This window comes from Elephantulus edwardii, unplaced genomic scaffold (genome assembly GCF_000299155.1).
Source record: "Elephantulus edwardii isolate Elephantulus edwardi_28Jun2011 unplaced genomic scaffold, EleEdw1.0 scaffold00002, whole genome shotgun sequence".
In the NCBI taxonomy this organism is placed as follows: domain Eukaryota; kingdom Metazoa; phylum Chordata; class Mammalia; order Macroscelidea; family Macroscelididae; genus Elephantulus; species Elephantulus edwardii.
In genome coordinates, this window is record NW_006399752.1 from 45,273,156 (window position 1) to 45,294,770 (window position 21,615).

The 21,615-nt window shown below is 44.0% G+C and overlaps 1 protein-coding gene across 1 annotated transcript in view; it reads left to right on the forward strand.

Annotated features, from left to right (window-relative positions):
• The first annotated feature begins 5,806 nt into the window (after positions 1–5,806).
• NRDE2 (NRDE-2, necessary for RNA interference, domain containing) overlaps positions 5,807–21,615 on the forward strand; it is a 40,054-nt gene continuing 24,245 nt past the window's right edge. Inside the window, exons 1-5 of the mRNA XM_006879122.1 lie at positions 5,807–5,910; positions 7,304–7,531; positions 13,370–13,516; positions 18,659–19,109; positions 20,112–20,517. Coding sequence (XP_006879184.1) covers positions 7,503–7,531; positions 13,370–13,516; positions 18,659–19,109; positions 20,112–20,517 — 1,033 coding nt within the window. The 5' untranslated portion in view covers positions 5,807–5,910; positions 7,304–7,502. The remainder of the gene's footprint in view (positions 5,911–7,303; positions 7,532–13,369; positions 13,517–18,658; positions 19,110–20,111; positions 20,518–21,615) is intronic.

A 21,615-nucleotide genomic window follows, 5' to 3' on the forward strand; every position in this document is an offset into this window, starting at 1 on the left:
TCCAAGCCTTTGCCCCTTCAGAAATGAAGATTGGACAAATAGAGGATGTCACTCTTCTGACAGCATCTGCAGGAAGAGGGGTCGCCATCTGTGGGCAGGACTCATCAAATTATTGTTTCCCGTTAATAAATTACATTCATGTATACCAACAAAACGCCCCCAAACCACAGAAACCCTGGTTTGTGTCAGGTGTCCTGAGCTCTCAAAGTGGCATCCTTGCTTTTGAGCATGTTTTGTTTTTCATTTTTTAGAAATTACATTTATCCTTTTAATACAATTTTGTTTCATAACATTGTTAGGATCCACGTATTTGCAGAGACAAACATATAAATCAGGTCTATTCCAAGAAATAAGCTTTCCAGCCTGTTACCAAGCATATTACTTCCCTGCTCCACTAATTTAAATATACTGAACAAATAATTTCCCTTTTTCTTAAATGCAGACTTCTGCATTTCTTTTTATTCATGCAGAGAACTCTGTTCCATGTCACATATGGCCACCAGCCTGTATATTTTTACTTGCTTCGGGTCTTTTATAAGTAGAAGTCGAAATCGGGTGGCTTCGTGGTAAGGAGTTGCACTGCCAGTACAAAGGTATGCAACTGCTCTGCAGGACAAAGATAGGCTAGGCAGTCTCCCGTAAAATTGATTGCCTCCAAAAACCTACTGGAGGGTCACTGATGAGTCAGTTCTGACTTAACTATACATAACAACAACAGCAGCAAAATAGAAGTTATATATATATGTGTGTGTGTATTTAAAAAAATTTAAATTTATGGGTTTTGTTTGTTTTTTTTTTCTTGCTAGAAATGTAAAATAGCATTTGTGGTAGCAGCTGTAAAATTTCACTTAAAGAAATGAAACAAAACACAAAAATTTAAAATTTCTGTACAAGAAAGACTGCTAATAATATAAAAAATGAACACAGTGGTTTGTTACCTAATTCTTTATGATGTAGGCCAGTATTGGAGTAGGCATCACATTCAGTGGGGTTTGTGGAGTTCATTTTAGTGGAATTCTTTGTTTCTGCAAGAAGAAAAACAAAACTTCTCATGTGTTTGGGGCATCAGAGAGCTCCTCTTGTCTGGTCCCGTCAGTCCCTGGACTTTTCCTTCCTACCCCATCAAATTGTTGTAGTAGGATTGTGTACACGTTGGAGGCACCATAAGTCAGAACAGACACAGGGCTACTAACAGCTGCCCTAAACTTTGTGCCTTGGAAGTTGAATACGTGGATACAGTTGGGATGAAAGATGCCATATCAGCTCATTCCTCCTAACAGGCTAATCAGAAGGGGTTGTGTGATCCATAATTTCAGGTGAAACTAGACTCAGTAGTTCTTAATTCCACAAAATTTCCCTAAAACTGCTCATCTTTCTGTGTATATCAGAAAAGGCCCCACATCCAAATTCCGTTTTCCTTCAAATTCATTGAATTCTCTGTGTTCCCTCTGCCATTGTATAATCCTAGGGAGCACTGGATATGTGGTGGTGAAATGCTCAACGCTAAAGAAAAGGTCAGCAGTTCAAACTCACCAGCCCTTCTATAGGAAAAAAGATGTGGCAGTTTCTTCCGTAAAGATTCTGGCCTTGGGAGCCCTTCTGGGACAGTTCTGGTCTCCCAGTCCGCTGAGATTGTGGTGGGTTGGAATTGACCGAATAATGGTGAGTGGATGCTACCTGATTATTGGTATTAGCTTCCAGTGGACTTAGTCTAGCAGTCTCCTTGTTGGTCTCCCCATCTCCAGTCCTGCCATCACTGCCTGAACCACTCTCCACACTTTAGCCAGAATGCGGAAATGTATTTCTGTCAAGCCTTATGTGCTCTTCATTGGTCTAACTGCTTTCAGAAAGTAACGACTCTTCATGATAACCCAGTGAGTCGGCATTAGTAATATTTTTACAGAAGAGGAAATACCACCAGTTAATAACTTGTCCATTGTCACATGGCTGGTAAGCTCAGGACCAGGGTTTGTGTTCCTGCAGTCTAGCTTCAGAATTTGTGCTCGATACTACTCTTCACTGGCAATCTTTCAAATACAAGATCTGATTCTGCCACTCTTGCTTCAGACTCGCGAACATCTTCTTGATTGGGGTAAATGCAAACTCTGATGTGGTTTTCAGACCCCCACACTTCCAGCTTCATTCTGCTCCACCCTCCACACTCCTGATGCTTCCCACGTTGATGACTTGCTGCTATTTCCCAAAGAGTCTTGCTTGCTTGCTTCTTGCACAAGTCATAATCTTGGCCTAGCTGTTCTTTCTGGGAGTGTCTCCTTAATTGCTTCTCGTCCTCTACAGTTTGTCTCTGAGGAAGAGTCACAGGTTTGAGAATATGGAAAAGGAAGACTGAAGAATTGATGCCTTTCAGTTGTAATATTGGCAAGAAACATTGACTGTACGATGGACTGCCAGAAGAACACACAAAATCTGTCTTGGATGAAGACAGAGAATCAGGATGGGCTAGTCCCTGGAGAAAGACATCGTGCTTGGAAAATTAGAGGGTTGGCCACAGAGAGGAAGACCCTCAGGTGATGGGCTGACACAGTGCTGCCCTACTAAACACAGCAGAGGTGGGGAGGCTGATGTAAGATCAAGCAGGGTTTCGTTCTCTTGTACATAGAGTTCCTGTGACTCAGAGCTGACCTGATGGTACCCAGTCACAACAACAATTTATTTCTACAATTAGCCCTAGAATTTTTAAATTATCATCTCTGAAGGTGGAGAGCTCACTTTTTAATCCACTTAAAATAACAAACTGGTAATCCTGGTATTTGTCAAAATAGGGAATAGATGTTGAACTTAAGTATTTCATCCAATTATAATGAAAATTTGTTTTTAAATTTATATGTATTCATAGCAGTTCTTTCCTCCATCTATCCATAGTGGAATGATTTTAAATATTGTAGCTAGCAGTAGAGAAAGAGAGTTATGTAATAAAGTTGTTACAAAAAGGTATCATCTCCTTAAAGTATTTAGTGATAATTCATGGTATCATTTTCTGTTAAATTACCCTGCAGACTTTGACAGGTTGGTTTCTTCCAGATACCTACCTACCTGCTTTTTTGTTAGCCAGTAGTTGTAAAGTGTTTCTACCCTTCTTCTTTTCTTAGATGTGCGTGTGTGAGACCAAATGTCATACAGACTGCTAATTTCTGGGCAAGCCCCAACTTGGAATTGTTTTATTTACTAATCTGCAGAGACAAAAGGATTGTTAACCATTCAGAGTCACTATTTTAAACCTAAGGAATTTGGCATCCTGCTGGGCTTCTCTGTAATATGTTGCATCCTACTTAGTATGGATACAATTATGTAATACTTTGTTTTTTTTTAAAAAAATTCTTTTATATTGGTTTGCATACTGTGATATGTATTTTATTTCTATCAGGTACTTTTAATTCTGTGAGGATAGGATATAAGTAAACATAGGCATCTGTAAGCACGTATATTACCATCTGGTTAGTAAGGTATCTTTTAATCGCAGGTAAACTTCTCCAGGATTTTGTTCAGTACAGTTGAGCAATCCTGATATGTGATTTGAGTGGTTAAGGTTATGATGAACTATAAGCTCCATGTAAGCAGCGGGACCTCTCCTGTCTTGTTCACCACTGTACCCCCTGTGCCTAGAACTAGGCCAAGGTATATAGTAGATACTGAATCATTCTTTATATTCATCCAAGTATTTACAACTCAAAGTGAACTTGTAGTAGATGTATGTACTTTACATGTAGATCCTGACTTCTTTTTAAAGATTTCAGAGCCCTTCAGGTTGTTCACAAGCAAGGTGCAGGGGATACAAAGAGGTGAAGATATGGGGCAGATCTTGCCTTGTTTTAGTCATTCACTTGCGGTGTAAGGGGCACTGTGCTTGGTGCTGGGGACACCGCAGTGAATAGAAGCGTGAATGAGGCCTGCCTGTTTTTCCACCCCCTCCTCTGCTTCTTGTTGTGCCATCCCCATGCTCTGAGCTTATTAGGTTCCTGAGCAGACTGGGAGTTCTTTGTGCCGTTCCCTTTCTCCAGGAAACCTTCCTCGTGTATACTCCAGAACCCTCTGCACATCTCCTGCCCTGTCACTAGGCACCCTTCACTTCTGTCACTGGATCCCCTGCACCAACCTTGGTCTAGCACCAGTTGTACTGTTGTTTCTGTTTTATTCATTTGACAACTCCTGTAAGGTTGAGGACCGTTCATCCTATTGTGACACTTGGTGGTTACCCAGTAGGAGTCTTGTTAATGCAATAGTTAAGTGTTCAGCTGCTAACTGCAAGATTGCTGGTGCACACCCACCCAGGGGGCAGAAGAAAGACCCAGCAGTCTGCCTCTATAGAGATGCAGCTCGGCTCAGCTCATTGCCTTCCTGTCGGAACTGACTCATCGCTGACTGTCCAGTGGGTTTTCAGAGGCTGTAAATGGTAGGGGAGAGGATTTTCCCTCTTTCTCCCTCAGAGCACTTGGTCGCTTTGAACTGTCCACATTGTGTTTTGCAGCGTAACTCCCTACCACTAGGCCACCAGAGCTCCCTCTCTGAAAGTGATGCTTCACATAATCCCTTGAGGAAAGTTCTACTCTGTTATGTAAGGTTGATACGAATAAAAATGAACTCTGTCATCCAGCAGCTGTTGATAAGTGATTACCAAGTGACTAGATGGATATATGACTTAGTAAGGAGTGTTATCCAGGTGTGAATTGCATGCACGAAACAGCTAAGTGCAGTGTTCACAGTGTGGCTTCAGTCTTCCCCAAAAGCTTTCAGTGACTTTTCTGGAGTTCAACCCCTTCAATTTACAGATGAGGAAGCTGAGGCCTAGGGAGGGGCAAGTCTTCCTTTACGTGACTCAGTGAGTTTTCTTCTTGGTGAGATCCGGGTGACAACTGCTTGCCTTCAGGTCTTTTCCTCCCTCGTTGCTGTGCAGAGCCCAGCTCGGCCATGCATTCCTCAGGACTGAGACCTTTTGGTAGCAGATTGCACACTTGTCTTCAGAAAAACTCATCTCAGTGCTGTTGAGGCAGAACTGACTCCTGGCTGATCCTCCAGCAGGTCTTCGAGCTTGTAAATTGCACAGGAGGTGATCGTCCGTCTCTCTCTTGTGGAGCCTCTGGGAGATGCAGACTGCCACACAGAGGCACCACCTTGGGGTTCAGAGTGCAGCTGCTTACCAACTACATCACCAGACTGGCTGTGTCTCTGAAGATGGATTTGAGCCACCAACCTTTTGGCTGGTAGTTGACTACTTAACCGGTTGTACCACTCAGAGCCTCAGCATATCACTGTCCAGAAGATTAATACTGATGCAAGCTTTTGTTTTGTGTTGTATTGATACGGTACATTGAACCGTTTTTTTGGTTTGTTTTTTTTTACAAATTCCTACCTAATCTTCTAGAATAATATTAGGCACAGTGGGGGCCTTTATCCATGATGTAGTTTCTTACCTTTTAGGAAAGCATGTAAGGTAAAGTTGAGGTCATTAAAGGCGAATGCTCTGGAAGCATTCTGACTCGTTATCAGCCAGCGAGCACGTGGACAGAAAACGTGCAGCCTCGTTGCCGTTGGAGCGCCCTTGTCCCACGCACGGTTTTTGCTTAACCTGTAGCCTGATAATCACAAGAGGGTTTCAGGTCCTGAATATTTTAAAATGTGTTAAAGTGCTTTGTCCTGTGAAATAAAAATTTCATGATCTCTTTACTGCATCCGTGAACAGTTCAGAACGTGTGGTGGACACTGACTGTGAATTAGCAAATTTTTCGCTTTACAGACTTTATTGAACAGAGTTCATTGCCCATCTCTCCCTGTTGCAGGTGCAGAATTAGACTGGCTGAGCAACCCAAGCTTCTGTGTTGGGACCCTCACACCACTGAGCCAACAGCCTGAAGGGGTCCCCAGCCTTGTTTCTGAGAAGCCCCCACCGACAAGGTAGTGTTTTCTAGTCTTTGTCAAGCTACCGTCTGTAACTGAGTTCAGATGAGCCTCTTAGGAAACTCTGTGAAAAGGAACGGAGTAAAGCTCTTCCTCCTACTTAAAGTAAGGAGGTGATCATTCCGGACTGTTTCCCCTCCCTCACCCAATAGATTAGGCCTTTTTCCTTTGCCTCGCTGTGACAAGGCCCTGACACAGTTAGTGCCTGTAATTAGGCCTTGAGGAAAACGGCATCACTGTGATTCTTGGCTAACTTGACTGACCTCATTAGTAACCTTTGCAATAATATTACACAGGTACCTCCTCCGTGGTATTTTTCAGCACTTCGGTCAAAATAGAGGCAGCCATATACACCAATACACCATAGCCTAGAACCTTATGAAAACTTCACAGAAAGCATAATGGCACTAACCTCTCCCCAGCTTTGAGAGCATTTGGTTTTAGGTCACTGCATGAGAAATGAACTCTCACAGATACGGTCGAGGTGGTCTTGTTAGTATGATGAAGCCGGGTGAGCTCCGCACAGTAAAGCCAAGGAGCCTTTACAATTGGGAAGAATTGAAGCATGAGGGAAGGTGTCTGTAGATGCTTCTGTAATGAAGAAGAGCGAGGTTTAATCTTTTTAACAAAAACTGCAATGAATTACTCTTTTTTCCTGAAGGCATGCTGGCATCATAGGTGAAGCTGAAAAGAAATATTTTGTGATGTTACTTTGAGGTTTTAAATAGTGTTGGTTGAAAATGATTTTCTTTTATAAGATTAACATAGATACTGTTATGTACCATCAAGTCTGACCCTCCAGCAGGTTTGTAGAGGTGGTAAATCATACCTGAGGAGAGGCCCGTCTTTCTTCCATGGAGCATCTGATGGATTTGAACCATATTCCTTTGAGTTAGCAGTACAACTCCTTATCACAGAGCCACAGAGCCCTTCTAAAATAACTACTAGCTCACTGTAATTTAAAGATGTATAGGTTTTATATTATTGGTGTAGAGACTATTACAATTAGAATGTCTTCACTTACTTTTATGTTGTCATGTACTGTCACGTCAGAACCAACCCATAGCTGACCCTCCAGTGGGTTTTCAGAGGCAGTTAGGAGACTCACCATCGTTCTCCCACAGAGCAGCTGGAGGCCTCAAACTACATGCCATTGGGATTGCAGTGCAGCTTCTTGCCCCTAGGCCACCAAAGTTAGATCCAAATTATTTCCGTAAGGGTGAATTATAGTCTCTGAAGGTACTGGACTGCTGTGGACGGAGAGTAACCCTGTGTGAGCATTGCTAGCATCCTCAGTTCTAATACATGTGTGTTGCTTTATTCTTTTTCATTTTTCTTGTTACTTTCCTGCCTTTTTGAAGACGATTCTAATGTTTATTTTCCCAAGCAGGAGTCCTTTGACGTCAGAGTCTTCAGATGAAAGTGACACTAGCCAAAAAGTCAAACAAACAAGCAGAAAAAAGAAGAAAGAGAAAAAGAAGAAAAGAAAACACCAGCATCACAAAAAAACCAAGAGAAAGCGTGGACAGTCGAGCAGCAGCGGGTCTGAGCCAGACACCGACACTGAAAGGGACAGGCCTTCCAGGAGCATGAGCAAAAAAGAATCCGAGAAACCAAAGTAGGTTCCCCCTCTCCAGGAGCTGTGCTGTTTCAAATTGTGAATTTTCCTTCCTTGACTGTTTACACAAGTTAGACTTTTGAGTAATTATGAAACCCGTCGGCCAGATTTAAACTCTTCTTATGATTAGCTTGTCATCCATTACCAAGCATAGGAAAAAGTTTGATTAAAAAAATTTGGGCCGAGATTTACCCGAGAAATACTATTAGATACAGTTGCACCTGGGAGCAGCTGTGGGTTTGAGTGCAGAGGAGACTGTGAGGATGGTTCAGGATTGGTCAGAGCTCCTGTTTGGACACAGGGTCCCTGTAACTCAGTCTACTCAGTGGCACCTACCAACTGGTAGCAGGAATGATGTGTCAAAGGTAGTTTAGAAAAAAAAAAGTCAGGGTGTTTTGAAGATGGCAAATGTGTGTCACATTGTGGGTCTGTGGGTGAGTTCAGTACACAGTTGAGGGTTTCCTCTGTTGATCTTCTTACTCACTGAACGACTGCTCTCTGTGCTGACTTATTTATCCTCCCCGAGAGAGCTTCCTTTTCCCATCAGCCCCTGGGTAGGTGCACATTCACACTCTTGAGATAAGATTAATATAGCACTCAAGCTGACTATTACTTTTGTTCTTTTCACATATGGTTAAGAACTGCCATGTTGAAGTTCTAGAATAACTTGGACTGCAGTATTTTCTTTCCTTGGAGGCTTTGTCTCTTTTTGTTTGTTTTGTTTTGATTTTTAAAATTTTTTTTATTATTAATTTATTGAAAGTTTACAGAGACTTTGGATTTCCATTCATTCATTGTTGCACTTTTCTCCTTGCTCACTCCTCCCCTCCAGTTCGTTCTTCTCTTTGAAAAGTAAACATCTTTCATTGTTGTACAATCCCTCCCCCCAAAGTCCACTCCACTCTGCAGCCTTCGATCTGGACTCCTGTCATTACAGTAATACCTTCATCTCTTTCCACGCTTCACTCTGTAACCTGTGAGTATGGTCAAGTCATTGTACAGAATGGCCACCAAGTGTATACTTGGTGACAACCTTTCTTTTGTGCTTTATCTGACATCCTCCCACAGAGAGAAGCCTGTATGTAGAACAGGTGGTATGTGGGGAAACTACCTGACTGTTGCCCAGGTAACTGTTTTCTTTCCTTTGCTCTTAGAAAAGAGAGAATTTATATGCCTGTCCATGAATAAGAAGACAAAAAGTAACACTATTTAGAGGTTTCCAGCTCTTTAGATTTACCTCTTTACTTTTGTTGTGCTCTTGGAACACCTCTGAGTCAGTGGCAGCTCTGAGGACCCGGCGGGTCTGGAATCTGGTCCTGTGTGTTGACATCTGAAATGCAGACACCGCAGGCACCCAGGATCTTGGTGTCCTTGCAACAGTGTCTGCGGGTCTCCGGCTGCCTTGCTGTATGCACAGCCCGCTACCTCATGCACAGGCCCAGTAGGTAGTAAGTGAACATCAGCGTGTTTCTGTTTCTGAGTGAATGAATGAACATATTGACAGTTTTGATTTTTAAATTTCTTCAAAGCAAAATACCTTCATCAATGTATCTTCTAAAAACTTTTGGATACTGCCATTTTTTTAAATATGTTGTTAATGCCTATAAATAACAGAAGGCTTTTTTTTTAGGGTACTGTGTCTTTTAAAAAAATGTTTTATTAATTTTAATGAATGTTTACAGAGACTTTGGATTTCCATTCATTCATTGTTGCGTTTTTCTCCCTGCCCACCCCTACCCCCCAGTTCGCTCTTCTCTTTGAAAAGTGAAAGAAAAATTCCTTCATTGGTATACAATCCTCCTCCGACCCAGTACACTCCATTATGCAGCCTTCATTCTGGACTCTTGTCATAACCGTAATACCCAATCATATATCACTTTTAAACTGTTCTCTCCTGAAACCACACAGAAACTACTTTAAGGATGTGGAAAGTTGTTCTTTTCAGTCCCACTTGACTCCCCTAGAGCTAACCCTCACAGCCTCTTGATAACTTTATGATCAGGGAACGTTTTTAAGGTTTCTGCTGTCTTGCAGAATATCAGAAGCCTCTGTTAAAGTCCAGATGACTTTTTTGTTCGTTTTAACTTTCTAACCATTAACTTCTTCAACTTCTCCTTTGGAAGACGATCAGGATCATTTGTTTTCCGCTCGGGAGTTCAGGAGTCTTACTGATGTGGGGAAAAGTGGAAGGTGATGAGAGGAAGAAGGACTTACTGTCTTTCTCCTTAGGAATAGATCTCCCACAGGACATCGTGTATACCCCAGAGGCCACAGCTGCTAATGGGCCTCTTCTGCATGAGCTTCTCCAGGCAGAGACACACAGCCCATCCCCCCATCCTGCTTTCCCAGCGCCATACCCAACAGGAAGGGATGAGGCCTTGTTTACTCCCTGGAGAGGGTACTGCCCCTGGGCCTCCCCCACAACCTCCAGCTCACTTTTCTTTCTGGTTGCATTTCTCTCTCTGAAGGGCTCTGCCTCCTTTCTTTACCCCTTGGGGTTATTGTAAACAGAACACCCTCCATGGTGCTTCTGGAGGGAGACTGGTTAATGTCACCATATATTTAACCTGAGGTTCGTCAGTCAGAACACATTTCTTGAGTAGCTGCTTTGTGACCCTGTAATGCTTTTCTTTTGTATTGGGAGCCAGGAATCACTTAGAATCTTCTGGGCTGAGCCTAAAAGCAGGGCTAGGACACCAGTTAATGGCAGCTTGACTTCTTTGGCAGCTTCTCCTGCCAGCAGCTTTATGAACTAGGAAGAAAGATGTGAGCTGTCTGTAAAATCTCCCCTCCCTCTCACTTAACACCTAGGGACGGAGTTCCATTTGTATCTATGTTAAAAGGCTGCCAGCTTACAAATTGATATAGGTTCTTGTCCTCAAGGGGCTGTCTCTGTTCCACCTCAGCAGTAGGGCCACATGTAGAGGTGAACAGCACACTGAGAGCCTGGGTCACAGAGATCAGACTTAGACCAAGATCAAATCATGTCTGAGCCTCAGCTGTTCAGGAGTGGGGCTTTGTGTACATGTGACAGTTTTCAGTCCAAGAAAAGTCTTTGGGCACTTCCAGATCACTTGGGTGAAGTTAGAGTAACCGGTTTTACGTTCACAGTTGTCACCTTGGAAGATGTGTTGTTTTTTTCTCACTAGTACTCTATGTCCTGTGAAACCAGACACCCAAAACCCACTGCCCCCAAGGTGGGCCGGCCCACAGCAGCTTCCTTCCACACTGGGTTCTGAGGCTGTAAATCTTGACAGAAGGAGACTGCCCATCTTTCTCCCCCAGCAGCAGAATCACTGACCTTTAGATCTGCAGCCTGAGATATGTACTATGCTACCAGGGCTATTTAACATGCCTTTTGTTGTTGTTGGTAGGTGCTGTCGAGTATTACCCATAGCAATCCTGTGGACAACAGACCTGAACACTCTCCTATCCTGTGTCATCCTCTTCATCTCTGACATACTTGAGGCCATGGCTGCAGTCACCGTATAAGTCCATCTGGTTGAGGGTCTTCCTCTCCTTTGCCGACCCTCCACCCTTCTAAGCATGATGTCCCTCTCCAAGGAAAAGCCTCTCCTAGCAACATGTCCAAAGTATGAGAGACAAAGATTCACCATCCTTGCTTCCAAGGAGCACTCTGGTTGCACCTTTTCCAGTATAGTAGTTGTTAGATGCTGTCATGTCAAGTATGACTAATGACTAATGGTGTATTCATGCCTATGAACCCCCTCCTATTCTGTGCCATCTTCAGACGTGTTGACACACTAGAGCCCATTGCAGCAGTCACCATGTCAATCCACCTGGTTGGGGGTCTTTCTCTCCTTCACCAGTCCTCCCCCTACCCAGCATCTTGTCCCTCTCCAAGGAATAGAGCTTCCTAGCAACAGGCCTGAAGTATGTGAGCGTTCATCATACTTGCCTCCAAAGAGCACTCTGGCTGCACTCTCTCCGAGACACATCTGTTTGTTCTCTTGGCAGTCCATGGAATGTTCACTGCTCTTCTCCAATTCCTTAGCTCAAAAGGTGTCAGTTTTACTTCTGTCATCCCTATTCATTGTCCAGCTCCCAGATGCAAGTGATCAGAAAGTCGATGGCCTGAATCAGACACATCTTAGTCCTCAAGCTGACATCATTACTCCTCAATAATTTGGAGACATCCCTAACTGCAGACTTTCCCAGTGTAGTACATCTCCCTATTTCCTGGCTGCTGGTACCAAGGGTGTTAATTGTAATTCCAAGTAAGATGAAGTTGTTGACACTTGATCTCTTCTCCATCTGTCAGATTTTGCCTATTGGTCCAGTGATAAGAATCTTTTCTTGACATTGAGATGTAGTTCATATTGAAGGCTGAAGTTCATATTGAAGTTCATCTTGATTTCCTGCAACAAATGCTTCAAGTCCTCCTCACTCTCAGCAAGCAAAGTTGTGTAATCTGCATAACACAGGTTATTGATGAGTCTCCCTTCGATCCTGATGACACATTACTCTTCATAGAGTCCCGTTTCTCGAATAATTTGCTTGGCATGTAGATTGAATAGGTATGGAGAGAGAATACAGTCCTGACACATTCCCTTCTCAATTTTTAAATCATCGCGTGTTCCCCTGCTCTGTTGGCACAGCAGCCTCCTGGTCCAGGTGTAGGTTTCACGTGAGCACAATTAAATGCTCTGAGATGCCATTCTTTGTAGTGTCAGCCACACTTGTTATGCACACAGCCTGATGCCTTCGTATAGTCAGTAAAGCACAAGTATTCCTTACTTTAAGTCAGGATCCATCTGACAGTAGTGGCAGCCCTAGTGCTACAGCCTCTCCTGAATGCTTGAACTTCTGGCAGTTCCCTATGTACTGTTCTAGCTGTTTTTGAATGATCTTTAGCAGTATTTTGCTTTCATATGATATTAATGATATTGTTTGATAGTTTCTACATTGTATTGGATCACCTTTCTTGGGAATGGGAACCAATTTGGATCTCTTCCAATCCATTGGCCAGACAGCTGTCCTCCAAATTTCCTGGCATAAACTGATGAGTGCATCCAGGGCTGCATCTGTTAATTGAAACAAGTTAATTGGTATCCTGTCGATTTCTAGGGCCTTATTTTTTGCCAGTGCCTTCAATGTAGTTTCCACTTCCTTCTTCATTACCATTAGCTCCTGTTCATATGGTACTTCCTAAAATTTTTCATGTTAGTCAGTTCTTTTTGGTACAGTGATTCTGGGTATTCCCTCCATCTTCTTTCAGTGTTTTCTGGGTCATTCAATATATTGCTCGTAGCATCTTTCAGTATTGTAACTTGAGGCTTACATTTGTTTTTCAGTTCTCTCAGCTCGAGAAATGCAGAGCAAGTATATTGTGGGGTTGTTATTATTAAAGAGAAAAAGCCTGTTTGTAAATATACTTTCAATTCATGTTAACCAACACCGGTTGCTGGAGAGTTGACGCTGACCCATGGTGTCCCCAGGACTCTCAAAGTAGAAGGCTCTATACAGGGATTTCAGTGACATTGGCTTTCAAACACCAGGTCTTTCTTCCAAGGTGCTTCTGAGTGTGCTCACCCAGCCAACCTTTCAGTTTCTGTGTATGAATTCAAGTTAGAGTCACGTAAACAAAATACTTAAAGTGCATGCCTGTCTCCCTCTCATTAACGTCTGAGATAAGTGCTTCTTGCCTTGTTCTTAAACACTCTTCAGACGGAGTATTTTTCCTGCTGTCTATGACACAGGTGTGTTTCCTGTGCTCAGGTGAGCATGATGAGAAACACGTTACATCTCAGAAAATGCAGACATGTGACAGCACGATTGTAAAAAGCTTTTCCTTTTTTCTTTACCTTTATTCTGCAGTCAAGAAAATGCTGCTGCTGATCCTGGACATCAGCTTGTTTGGCTGGAGGACGTTCAGGCGCTGACGGGAGAAACCTTCAGGACAGATAAGAAGCCGGATCCTGCGAATTGGGAGTATAAGTCCCTCTATCGCGGGCACATAGCAAGGTAGCCATCTGATGCGGCTGCTGCTCGTAACTGCTGACACCTGACTCCTCCCCTGAGACTGTGCCTCAGCGTTGTCTGTCTGTGTGTCTGTCTGTCTCTGTCTTGTCTGTTATGGAGCCCATGTTGTTGTATCTGATGTTAAAGGTGTGTAGACATACATCTTACCTCACATACCAAGAGTGAACATTTCAGACTTGTCATCAGGGTCTCAGTTGGGTTAATCTTATTTCTCCCTGGTGCTCAGATTAAATCTATTAGTTCTTGGCCTAATTCGTGTTTGGTAAATATTTCATGGATGAATCAAAAAATTACCTTGATGTAATTAATTTGTGGCACAATAACTGGAAACCATTTGGTCTAATCAGTATGCCATTTCGAAAAGGTATGGAAGCTTTTTATTTGTCGACCCCCTCACCTGCCATTTTAAAAATGACCCTAAATGCTAATGAGTTTCCCCAATGTCCCAGCAGACACCACCAGCTTCTCACAAAAATGGGTGCTAGTATTTGCTCCGGGAATGACTTTGAACTTTCCCCTGTAACCTGTTAGTCAGCTGTACTTGGGCACTTGCTCAGATCCTTCAGACATTTAGTTCTTTGTAGCGAATGACTGGGAACGTAAGGAACAGTAACATCAATCTATGTTCCCAACAGCCGGTGGAGAAGGGAAATTGCAGGTGGAGAATCATGGTGCGTGAGGCAAGCGGAGACCTTGGAGGTCAATCATCCTTCTTTATAGGCTAATTACTTTTTAAAAATAAATTTCCCTTTCCATTACTTTGCTGTACTTCCAAGTTCTAATCTTGTTTTCACTTATCATGACTTTGTACTTTCTCCTAAGAGCAATGCTAATTTTCTTTATGAGTTCCTGTTAATTTGTGTTTATTTATATCCACTTGTCTACTAAAACCTACGACATTCATAAATAACTATCATAATGCATTCATCTGGTTTTTAAAAAATTCCTTATATATACTCCCTGCAGTCTTATTGGGTGGTGGTGGTGATTTTGAACTTCTCATCACCCTGTGTGACAGAGTTACTGTGTACACCTTGTAGTGACCCTGTGAACCACAGATCTAAACCTTGCCCTGGAGCAGAACTGCTGTGTAGGATTCTGGGTAATTTTTACAGAAGCAGATGAGCAGGTCTTTCTCCCACGGGTAACAGTGGAATGGTTAACTATCATACCACCAGGGCTCCTCTAGAGAAGGTGGGTGCTCAGTACAAGGTGGGCGTGGGTGCTGTGGTCCAGCCCTGGTGCCTCCCCTCCTGATAGCCTGACCGGAGCACGGGCACACGGGCACTCTCCAGGGAGGGTAAGTGGTTTCTCAGGATCCCATGAGGAAACAGCTGGACTGAGATGTGAGCCTATATTTCTCTGACTTTCAGTGTTTTTCAGCCACACACTGTCTACAAATAAAAGAGTCAGCTTGTTTGGTAGAATAACTCTGGACGTGGGACAGAGAAGCCTGGTTTTCATTCCAAAAGCTGATTATGAGTGGTGGGATTACGGACATGCCAGTTGGCCAGTCTGAGCCTCTGTTCCTTCATTTATAAAAGGGGAATTGGAACTGTCACTCTGCTAACTCTCCAGGTGTGGTGAGAGGAACAGGGGATTATAAATTAGTGTACAGATATAAAGACTTGTTATTTATTAATAGATGGAGAAAGGAAAGGACGTTCGTCACCAACACTTTAACAATAGCATGAACAAGCACTCTTGGGTTAATGAATAGCAGTGACCTCAGAAAGCGTATAATTGAAGAGGCTGTAAGTTGTCTGCAGTGTGGAGATACTGCTCTCCTCCTGGGCGTAGGAGCTGGGGATTTACAGGTTTATGGCTGTTCAAGTTCATTGAGTTTGTCTGGCTAAATAGCGGTAACAGCCTCTGGAGTCCAGGCGAAGGAGGATAGGGACTGCACGGTGTCTGTGCTGGGTCGATAAATGATGTGTCAGGTCTGAGTTTTCACACTCAGGCAGGGGCACTGACAGTGCTGTCCAAGGACACAGAGTGAGGTGAGCAGGCCGGAATGACCAACACTGACCTGGGGGGGCATGGTCACCAGGGGTGGCGGGCATTTGGCCCAGGGCAGGAATATGGCCGTGTTTTTCTTGTAGGACTTGTGGAACCAGCCTTTGGAAAATGGATCAATAGTGCTCCATGTGACTTGGGATCCCGTGTCCCAGATCCACTCTGTCCTACAGGGTCTTTCTGAGTCAACGCTGACCTGATGGACAGGCTTTGTTTGGGGTGTTAGCGTGACTTCACACCGTTCCCTTTTGTTAGGGTTGGTTTTACTCATAACTGAATGGAGTGAGGTCATTTTGAGGTAATGAGGAAGACTTTGGAGAGAATATAAAGAGAAAGGAGTTAATAGTAAATTTACACATGTATATAGGGACTGTAGAGTACACTCACTTGAGCAGTGAGAGAGGACCCGGGAAAGCAAGAGAACCCTCCAGGCCCCATTGACAATGGGACAGCAAAGGGGGTGAGAGCCAGCGCTGACCTGGCCGGGCAATGGAGGCACTGCTTTCTGGGAGCTGATACATAATCTTTACTGAGAAAATGAGAAACGCAGCATAGTTGAACGAATTTCACAGTGAATACAGTTATGTCCACCACATTACAACCCATCTTTAATACTTGCTTTAACAGGTTCCCATCAATCTATCCAGCCTTTTATCGTTTTAAAGTTTATTTTAATACATTTCCAAGGGGATTGTATTAATACAGCACTCCAAAAATACTTGAACACATGTATCATGAAATCACTCACTCACTCATTGCTGTCAAGTTAGAATCAAGTCATAGCTGACCTTCCCGCAGGTTCTGAGGCTGTAAATTGCCTGGGAGATGACCTTTCTCCTGTGGAACAGCTGGTGGATTCCACCAAACAGCTGCAACCTTAGGTTAGTTTTTGTTGTGTTTTCTTGTTGTGTGCTATCAGTCAGATCTGACTGGCACAGGAGGAGATTGCCCATCCTTCCCCAAAGGAGCATCTGGTGGACTTGAACTACACACCTTCAGAATCGCAGCACAGCTTCTTGCCACTAAGACACCAGAGCTCCCTTTGGTGCAACCTTTGGATTGGCAGTGCCTCTCGTTAAGGGCTGTGCCACCAGATCTCAGCATTTGTTTACAGTTTCTTACCTTAGTAAACACCTACCTGCAGTGGTGACGCACAAATCACGTGAGCATTTGCTGAGATTTGACAGATATCTGCTTGTGTAACACAGGCTCTTGTGGAAAGAAAGGGTTTTTGATATTATTGTGACCCCAAAAATTTTCCGCATGCTCCTCTCCAGTCCACCCACACCTTGCATCCCCAGAGGCGACCACTGTTCTGATTCTTCCTACCATTGATTAGTTTTGCTTGTTCTAGAATTTCATGTGAATACAGTGTGTTCTCTTTTGGCTCTGGCTTCCCTCGCTCAGTGTTATTTGAGATTCATTCCCGTTGTGACATTTACCAGCAGTTTCTTCCTCTGCTGTAGATGGCACTGTATGACTGTACCACCTCCTGGCCCTCCTCCTGGCGGTGGCCATGTGGGCTCTTGCCCATATTGGGTGTTGTGGACAAAGCTGCCATGAACATCCGTGCACAAAGCTTTGTTTTTTTTTTTTTATTTTTTTTATTTTGTGTGCGTGTACCGTCAAATCAGATCTGACTGGTACAGGAGGATATTGTGCCTCCTTCTCCGGCAGAGCATCTGGTGGATTCGAACTCTGTTCCTCTGGGATTGCAGTGCAGCTTCTTGCCACTAGGCCACCAGAGCTCCCCTCAAAGCTTTGTGTAGATGGGTGTTTTCATTTTTTCTTAGCTACCCACCTAAAAATAGAATAGGTAGGTTATAGGGGAAGCCTGTGTTTACTTTAAGAACCTGACCAAGTTCCTCCCAAAGTGGACCGTTTTACATTCACTCCAGTGAAGGGGAGTCCACAGATGGCTTGTCTACACTCAGTGTTCCTGGTCTTTGTCGTGTTAGCTGCTGTGGTGGGTGTGTAGCCCATCTCATTGTGGTTTTCATTTGCTTTTCTTTGGGGACTGATGATGGCCAGCACTTTTTCATGTACTCTTTGGCTATTTTCTGTTTTGTAACTTTTTTGTTTCAATCATGTTTTAATTGGATTATTTGTGTAACTTACTACAGAAAAGCACACAGATTTTCCTTACGTTTTACTGGTGCAAATATCCAGCCATCATTGTAACTTTGGGTCCTCCTACATGTTCCATAAAAGCAATTTACAACCCAACCCCTTGTAACATTCAAGGGAAAACTATCCAAATGCAATTTTACCTGACATACTTTGTCTCAGAATTAAAAAAAGAATCTTAGAGCTCTATGTTACCTTCTTTTTTTATTTTTATTATGCCAGTTTATTTACAGAATTCGAATACATTGTTTTGCAAACCAGATTCTTCCCATTTCCCTCACCCCCACCCATCAAATTGTACAACCACAAGATTAATCTCCCACCCCACTCCACATCATCATCCCTTGGATCCATCCCCCCTTGTAGTCTTATACTAATTCTACAATAATGGACTTATACAATATTTGTCCTTATGGGACTGAGTTAGTTCACTCAACGTAATGCTCTCCAGTCCCTCCCAAGTTAGACAGTAATTTACAGAATCATTGCTCCTGTGTGCAGTATTCCATTGTATAAATGTAACATAGATTGTCTGTGTTACCTTCTTTGGAAGGGACCCATGACAACATTGAGAGAACGTCTGGAGGAGGCGTGCCCTTTCTTCAGAACCATGTTCAGGAAGGAGTAATCATTTCCACTTTGGCTGCCACATGGGGTTGTGGTGATCAGTAATGTACTTGGCAGTGCTGTCATTTCAAAGCCCCAGGAGAATATACATCACCAATATCTGGGAGATAGACATGATCTTAAATTCATGAGACGATAATGAAGAGCTGAAGTGGTGTAGAGAGAAGTCAAACTAGGCAGGAAAAGTTAATTGCAAATCTTCATAGTTCTCTAAATGGAAACAGTTTGAAAGGAAGGTAGATTTGGATATATGAGGCTACCATGCGTAATGTGACGTTGTGTCTGATGAGCGCACTCAGCCATTCAGAGCTAGTGATGTGCACCGTTAAGAACTTTGTTCTTTTTCCTTGTAAGGTACAAGAGGAAAGGAGACTCCTGCCTGGGCATCAACCCTAAGAAGCAGTGTATATCTTGGGAAGGGACGCCCACAGAGAAGAAGCCTTCACACAAGCATGTGGAGCGCTATTTTACAAAGAAGAATGTGGGACTGATGAGCATTGATGGAGTCGCTGTCAGCTGTAGAACGGAACCTCCCTCATCCGACCCCATCCCCTTTATACCTGTGAAGGACCCCGATGACGTAGCTCCACCCATCACCTCCTGGCTGAACCCTCTGGGGGTTTACGACCAGTCCACCACACGGTGGTTGCAAGGACAGGGCCCTTCAGAGCAGGAGTCCAAGCCATCGGACTCACAGACAGACAGAGAGGATGCTGTTCTCAAGGCCAAAGTGGAGGAGTTTAATAGGAAGGTTCGCGAGAACCCTCGGGATACCCAGCTGTGGATGGAGTTTGTCGCTTTTCAGGTAAGTGTTACCTCCCCACATCTCTCCCTTAGAATAAACCCACTGTCTTCAAGTGGATTCCAGCTCACAGGGACCCCACAGGACAGGAGAACGTCCACATGGATTCTCCAAGGCTGTAAATCTTTACGGAAGACTTTCATATCTGGTGGCTCATCTGGAGAGGCTGCTGGGCTGGAAACTTAGGCCACTGACCTTTCAGTTAGCAGCCGCACACTTAATCACTGTGCCCTTATTTTAGAATGACGCCTCGAGTTGGGGGAAACTCATTTAATCAGCAAGTTTTGAGCTCCTGGAAGAAATCCTGGCACTGGGTATACAAAGATTCTTAGCATATAGTCCTTCTGAACTTCCCCTAAGTTCATTGAAGATGACAGGCACATGAACAGTAAATGCAGTCTACGGTCATATATGCTAATGACAGTGTAATTTGGGAATAGAGTGAAGGAATGACTTGCTACCAGGGTGTAGAAAAGAGATTTCATGACAGAGTGCTGTCTGAACAATCTGGACCGATGTGCAGATATTTGTTGTCTGAGAGAGGTCCGTGAGGTGTAGACAAGACACAGCCCTGCACAGGCTTGCAAAAGGACCTGGAGGAGAACTATCGCTTTCTCTCTCAGATCCATGGCTTTCCTTTTGAACCACTCTTAACCACTGCCAAATTTTATACCACATCTGATGCTTTTATTGGGAGTTGGTTGTGGTTCTTCAGAAAAGATTTGTATGTTATTTTGTGCTAGATGCCGATACATAAAGCTAGGTTTATAATGCTAGAGTGGGTAAGTACGTCACGTGAAGCATCCAGGCTCAGACATGCTAGGTGACACAGGCACCCTCACAACCAAGTTCTGCTGGAAAGAAATCCTGGTACACAGGCAGTCATGGAGGAGGGCTGATTTAGTGAGTCCTCTCGGGAGATGAGAAATCATTGGTGGTGAGTGAAATTCCAAGGCTCACCCTGTGCGCCCCTTGACATCTGTCAACTGGTGTTTTCTTTTCAAGGACGAGGTCATGAGAAGGCCAGGCCTGTACGCCCTCGAGGTTGGTGAGCAGGAGAAGCGGAAGCGGTCCCTGAAGCTGGTCCTGGAGAAGAAGCTGGCCATCCTGGAGCGGGCCATCGAGAGCAACCAGAGCAGCGTGGACCTCAAGCTGGCCAAGCTGCAGCTCTGCAAGGAGTTCTGGGAGCCAGCCGCCCTGCTCAAAGAGTGGCAGAAGCTCATCTTCCTGCACCCCAACGACACAGCCCTGTGGCAGAAATACCTCCTCTTCTGCCAGAGCCAATTCAGCACCTTTTCAGTGTCCAAAATCCATAGCCTCTACGGCAAGTGCCTGACCACTTTGTCTTCTGTGAAGGACGGCAGCATCTTGTCCCACCCCGTGCTGCCTGGCACCGAGGAGGCCATGTTCGGTAAGGGGAGGACCCTGACCGCATCACGCACAGCTCTGTTTTCTTTTGACTTGAGTTAGAAATGAGGATTTAGGGAGCTCTGGTGGCCTAGTGGCAAGAAGCTGCACTGCAATCCCAGAGGCTTGCGGTTTGAATCCACCAGATGATCTGCTGGAGAAGGAGGGATAATCTCCTGTACCAGTCTGATCCGATTTGATGGTACACACACACAAAATAAATTTTAAAAATTTAAAAAAATATGAGGATTTGTTTTTATCTGATACAGAACATTTTTCAAAGGTATTAAGACTCCAAACTGGTCCCCTCTCTGCAGTCGGTTATGACACTGCATAAGAGACTGTTCCCATTGCTCTGTGTGGTGACTGAATTGGACAGGCAGGGCTCTCCGCCACTTTGAGGGTCAGTGGCCAAGTCTCTCTTTTTTTTTTTTTTAAATATTTTTGTGTGTGTACCGTCAAATCTGATCTGACTGGTACAGGAGGAGGTTGCCCCTCCTTCTCCAGCAGGGCATCTGGTAGATTTGAACTGCATACTTCTGGGGTTGCAGTGCAGCTTCTTGCCTCTAGAAACTCTCTTGAGGTGACCGTGATGCTCTTCTTGCCCCATCATGGGGTCTCGTTCAGTAATATGCGTGAGAGGCTCTGACTCCTAGAGTTCATGGCACAGATGGGCCATTGGTGCCGCTACACCGCTGACATTCACTCATAGGTCCCACGGGATCCCAGGATACCCGCATCAGCTCATGAGGAGAACTGGGAGCTGGCACGGCGTGTGCCGGAGCCCTGCCTGTGCCCTCACTGACTCTGGTGTGACCTTGGGCAGGCTCCATCCGCAAGACCAGCGTGAGACTTTCTCCATGGGATTGGTGTGCCATTGAAGGGGGACCAAGTGTAAGGTCAAGTGTAGCTCAGAGTCTGGCATGTAGTAGCTGTTCATTCGATTGAAACTGCAGTTGATTTTTTATCTTATTTATATTTTGACTTTTATTATTAACATGTGAGGACAGAAATACTGTATATTTACCAGGAAAATAGCAAGCTTTTACTTCTTCATCAGAGTCTAGTTTTTGATATTATTTGTAATTTGCACAGATAGCCT